At 39.7% G+C, this 6,000-nt stretch overlaps 1 protein-coding gene across 2 annotated transcripts in view; it reads right to left on the bottom strand.

Moving 5' to 3' along the window:
* RUFY2 (RUN and FYVE domain containing 2) overlaps positions 1-6,000 on the bottom strand; it is a 64,507-nt gene that overhangs the window by 36,444 nt on the left and 22,063 nt on the right. For both annotated transcript variants that reach the window (XM_065407497.1, XM_065407496.1), the window contains exon 5: positions 4,646-4,769. In XM_065407497.1, coding sequence (XP_065263569.1) covers positions 4,646-4,769 — 124 coding nt within the window. The remainder of the gene's footprint in view (positions 1-4,645; positions 4,770-6,000) is intronic.

Here is a 6,000-nt window from a genome sequence, read left to right as displayed (position 1 = left end):
CAGGCCATAGAACTTCCCCAAAATAATTCCTACAGCAGATCTTTTAGATATCTTAATTTAAAAATTGTCAGTGATGGAGAATCCACCACAACCCTTGGTAAATTGTTCCAATGGTTAATTACTCTCACTGCTAAAAATTTATGCTTTATTTCATCTAGCTTCAACTTCCAGCCATTGGACTGTGTTATACCTTGCTCTGCTAGACTGAAGTGCTCCTTATTAAATATTTGTTTCGCACATAGATATTTACAGACTATAAGCAAGTCACAACCTTCTCTTTGTTAAGCTAAACAGACGGAGCTCCTTGAGTCTGTCACTATAAGGCATGTTTTTCTAATCTTTTAATCGTTCTTGTGACTGTTCTCTGAATCCTCTCTGATGTATTAACATCCTTCTTGAATTGCGGGCACCACAACTGGACACAATATTCCAGCAGTGATTGCACCAGTTCCAAATTCAGAAGTAAAATAACATCTCTACTCCTACTTGAGATTCCTCTATTTATGCATCCCAAGATCACATTAGCTTTTTCAGTCACAGCATCACACTGGGAGCTCGTGTTCAACTGATTATTCACCATCACCCTCAAACCTTTTTCAGGGTCACTGCTTCCCAGGATAGAGTCCCCCATCCTATAAGTAAGTATAGCCTACATTCTCTGTTGTCAGATGTATACATTTACATATAGCCGTATTAAAACACATAGCTTACTCAAGCGCAGTTTACCAAACAAACAATCTAGACTGCTCTGAATCAGTGACTTGTCCTCTTCAATATTTACCACTCCCCTAATTTTTGGGTCATCTGAAAACTATCAGTGGTGATTTTATGTTTTCTTCCAGGCACTGATAAAAATGTTAAATAGTGTAGGGCCAAAAACCAAACCCTGTGGAACCCCACTGGAAACAGACCCACTCAATGACAATTCCCCATTTACAGTTACATTTTGAGATCTGTTTTAATCCATTTAATGTGTGCCATGTTAATTTTATATCATTCTAATTTTTTAATCAAAATGAGGCTGTTCTAGATTTGATTTTGACAAATAGGGAGGAACTGGTTGAGAATTTGAAAGTGGAAGGCAGCTTGGGTTAAAGTGATTGTAGCACGGCCCCCTTTGCTCCTGCTTCTGCTGCATTCACAAATCACTCAGACCCTGGGGCTTAGCAATCACCGGTGCAGTTTATTTTCAGCATGCACTCCCACCACCTTCTCACCACATACAGCTTGGGTTGTCAGCCTTAAGGACTTCTCAACTTCTGCACCCAGGAGGGAAGAGCTACCGCTCTCCTTCCACTCTTTGGCTTCCCCCTTACTTACTTCCTCTGGGCCTGTATGTAGCCCCAGGCTAATTAGACTGGCAGCTGTTTACCATTCACCAATCAGGTGCAGGTTTCTCTAGCCAGCTCCAATTTACCGCCCTAAATGAAACTCAAAGAAGAGTCCTACAAAAAGCAGAAATTAGGTCAAATTACAAGTATGTAGGGACAAAATTTGAAAGGCCAAGGCACAAACGAGATTAAACTAGCTACAGACGTAAAGGGCAACAAGAAAACATTCTACAAATACATTAGAAGCAAGAGGAAGACCAAGGACAGGGTAGGCCCACTACTCCATGATGAGGGGGGGAGGGGAAGAGTAAAAGAAAATGTGGAAACGGCAGAAGTGCTAAATACTTTTTTGTTGCAGTTTTCACCAAAAAGGTTAGTGGCGATTGGACATCTAACATAGTGAATGCCAGTGAAAATGAGGTAGGATCAGTGGCCAAAATAAGGAAAGAACAAATTAAAAATTACTTAGACAAGTTAGATGTCTTCAAGTCACCAGGGCCTGATGAAATACAACCTAGAATACTTAAGGAGCTGAATGAGGAGATATTTGAATCAGTAGCGATTATCTTTGAAAAGTCATGAAAGACTGGAGAGATTCCAGAGAACTGGAAAAGGGCAAATATAGTGCCCATGTATAAAAAGGGGAATAAAGACAATCTGGGGAATTACAGACTGTTGGGGTTGACCACAAATTACCTTGGGCTAATGTTACAAAATGGTTTGGAGGGAGCTAGTAGTAAACTGGCTTTGACCAGCCGAGCTGGCTTGCAGCCACTTAGCTAAATAAACAAATTAAAAAATTTTTAAAAAAAGCCTAAAACTGTAAAGTGTAAAAATAAAAAACAGCAGTGTTTCCTGCCAGAGCCTGCTTGTGGGTGAATATGCCCTCCCTTAGAAGGAGGTGATAATTAAAAGCAGCTATAAGAATTGCTTTAAACAAACAGTCTCACCTGCAGACCCTGGCCTTGTGGGTGCCCAGGAATTCCCCACGCTGAAGCAGCGCCTGCTACGAGTCCTCAAGGACAAGGCAGGAGGGTCCGGGACTGTCTGTAGCAGAAGGGGGGTAAGCATTCATTCTTGCCCTACATATTGGTGACGACCTACAGATACTGCACCTGGAAGGGATGTGGCAGTACAGAGAGGTGTCATGGTAATCTGTAACCAGGAAGGGCTTGTGGCATTTGATGCAGCTTTTAAATCTGGGGATTCTTGTCATACTCTCCTGCAACCACAGGAAGACCAGGGTTGGAGGGAGGGAGGGACGGAATGTCTGTGTCAGTTACAGAGATCGCTTCCAACCCAGGGGGGAGATCGCAAAGCTACGGGACAGTTTTTTATATAGTTAGGGTACCAAACCCCTAAAAACTAACTAATTATAAGAAATTTTTTTAAACTATTTTGAGAGAACCTGAAGAAACCAGCACAAATACCATAGCTCCATTCTAAAGCACAAACAGTAAGAAGAAACTAAGATGATAGTGGTCAGGCTGCCCTATTTATCTCCTTGGTGCGAAGCACAAGGAGTGCGAGGGCACATGCGCAGACCAATGGACATCGCTAGGGAAGAAACATCTCTAGTCTGGGTGCAAGGAGCACACGCACAATCTGAAGTGCACCACAAATAAGGACAATCTGAAGAAGAAGAAATAATTGAACAGGCAATTTACAATCGTTCCCTTGAGCTCCTCTCCCTTGACTCCATCCTTAATTCCCTCCAACAAGACTTCTGCCCTCTTCACTTCACCAAGGTCTCTAGCAACCTCTTCAGGGTCATATCTCAGGGCCCTTATTCCACCTTCATCCTCTGATCTCTCTGCTACTTTTGAAACTACTGAGAATAAATGATTGCTTGAAATCTTGCCCTCCTTTGGCGTTCACAACACTGTTCTCTCCTAGTTCTCCTCATGCTCTTTTAATTGCTCCTTCACTGTTTCTTTTGACATGTCCCCCTCTTCCTGTCTACTCTCACTTTCCATGGACTCTGTCCTTTGTTGCACCCCACCATACACACTTCTCTCTCACATGGATTCAGTCTTTACACTCTTGACTGACATATCTATCTTTTCATTCTGGATTTGTCTCCCAGGATCCAGACTCTTGTCTCAGACTGGCTCCCAGATGTCTTGCTGTCAGCTTAAACTTCACTTGGTCAAAACTGAATTCTCTATCTTCCACTGTCTCCACACCCTTCTATTTTTCTTCACTGCTGACACCACTACCATCCTCCCTACCCCAATTCTTTTCCCCATATCCAGGTTTTGTCCAAATCCAGGTTTTGTCCACACAGCTAAAACTCTTGTTCATGCCCTCATTTTTCATAACTTCACTACTTCACCACTTCCTTAATCTGGCCTGACATCCATACCACCCTATTCCAGTCTATACCAAAAACAAATACTGAGATCATCTTCCCATGCCTATTATTCTGATCATATTAAGTCCTCTCCCCACTACCTATTTCTTTTCCAACACATCAATAGAGACCTGCGCAGATACAAAATTTGTATCCACATCCAATCCATGATCTGCAAAAATGGTCTGCAGATATAAAGCAGATATCCACAAATTTGCAGGGCTCTACACACCAAGTTCAAGCTTCTTGTATTAATTTTCCAAGACCCTTCATAACTGTCACTCTCTACTTATCCTAGCTTGCCTCTGACAGCATCACCTCCAGCCTTCTTCACTGTCAATGATGCCCTATTTGTCAGCTTCTCCTACATCGACCCTTACACACAGAATGCCACTCAAACTCATTTGTAAGGCCACTATCTTCTCCTTCAAATCACTCTTCAAGACTCATTTCTACCCTGTCTCCTACAACAAATTAGCAAACTAACCAAGACTGGGTAGAGAGATATTTGGGGATACTTGAATTTATGTAATTTTTAAAAAATGTATAAAATATACATGCATTTTTTTATTGGCAGTTGTATGTTGCTTGTCATCTTAGATTATAAAATTTTCAAGGCACAGACTATGTCTTCTAATAAGTGCCTAGCACACTGCAGGCAGTACAATAATACAAGTAAACAACAGCAACAACTGTAGACAACTTACCCCTATGATTCAATAGTGAACTGTTATTTAGTAAAAGGCAGTTCTACTTAACTATGGAAATTTGGAATTCAGTAATTATCACTAAAAGTGTTTAATTTCAAATAATTTTGTAAAGAAAATTCGTTGTCATGGATGAACAGATGGGAACATATTTATAAGCAGCTATGCATCTGCCTCTATAAAAGCATTGGCCATTTTCTTTAAAAGTTCCTTTCAAAAGACTGGGTGATTAAAGAAGTTTATAATTCACTTACTTGTGAATCTAAGTCTTCTCCCTTTACACACAGGTTAGCATCTATCACATTTAACCCAACCAAGAGCCCAACAATAACTGCTCCTTCTTCTTCCATCATCAGTGCATGATATTCATAAAATTCACTGTAAAGTAATAAAACATCTTGTATCAGAATAATTATTTATTTCCTGCAACATTTTAACATATTGAGATTTAGTACGTCACTGGTAAATGGAGTGTAAATCTGAATTGTTCCTGTAATTTTAGCCTTACTCTGATGTTCTTAAAGATTAATCAGATCTGTACATACTGTGACTTCATCACTGATGTTTAACTAAGAGGAAAGCAAGGACACTAGAAAATGCAGGAAAAGTGGTAATTATGGGAAATAGTGCCACATGTTTTGTAAAAATGCTAAAGGAAATCTTGCCATATTTGTGAAATGTTCTGGGGATACTTCATGCATAGCGTATTTGAATTTTTAAGAGAATCGAGGCTTGAAATCAAGGAGTAAGAAATCAGACAAGAGACTGGTAGGAGGAGGAAAAGGGCAGGAAGAATTTCCTAAAGCTGTAGCAATCTTTAAAGAAATGTATGCTCCATTAACAAAGTTACATGCCCAACAGACACAGGGTCAAAATCTTACCTCCTCTTCCTACCTCTCTGAATTTATTTTTGTTAAAAACAAAGTTTTGGGATGTATGCAACAGAAATACAGTGCTCTCAACAGAAAAGTGTGACAGACCATGACGAACACAAACTGAAAGCAATAGTTAAGAGTCAAATCACAGATATTTTGTTACAATATATCTAGTGTAACTTCATGCACAACTAGTCTCATTGATTTCAGTAGGACTATACACATATGAAGTTTACACATATGTTTTTAAGATCAGGAGCTTAATATTTAGAGTAGGGGTATATTGCAAATTCCTGAGTTACTGAGATGCACTGCCCACTTCAAGATTAAGCCCCTTGAAATATATAGGGTAAAATTTTCTAGAAGATTTTTCTTAAGAAAAACTACTTCTGGTAACTGTTACAACCCAATTCCAGAACTACATGCCTGGATAGGCCAGTAACTGCTAGTTTATAAAAAGTATCAATTCACAGCAACTCCACTGGTAAACTTTCTCATAACGCTTTGGTTTTCTTATTGAGTGTGTGCGCTCAATTACTTTTTATATTTTAAATTTTATGTATTTAAAGTACTTGTAAGCAAACTGTATGATAAGGACTAGGTGTGACGCAATGGAAATTTTTTGTAACATTTTTATGAGTCCTGTTTGTGTCTCAGTTTCCCCTATATGCTGCATTGTTACCCAGTGGGTGGAAAGTGACTGTTTGCTTTCAGGACAGGCTGAGACACATAGG

This window comes from Emys orbicularis, chromosome 7 (genome assembly GCF_028017835.1).
Source record: "Emys orbicularis isolate rEmyOrb1 chromosome 7, rEmyOrb1.hap1, whole genome shotgun sequence".
NCBI lineage: Eukaryota > Metazoa > Chordata > Testudines > Emydidae > Emys > Emys orbicularis.
Note: the sequence above shows the minus strand (reverse complement) of the source record. Positions and strands in the feature narration are given on the sequence as shown.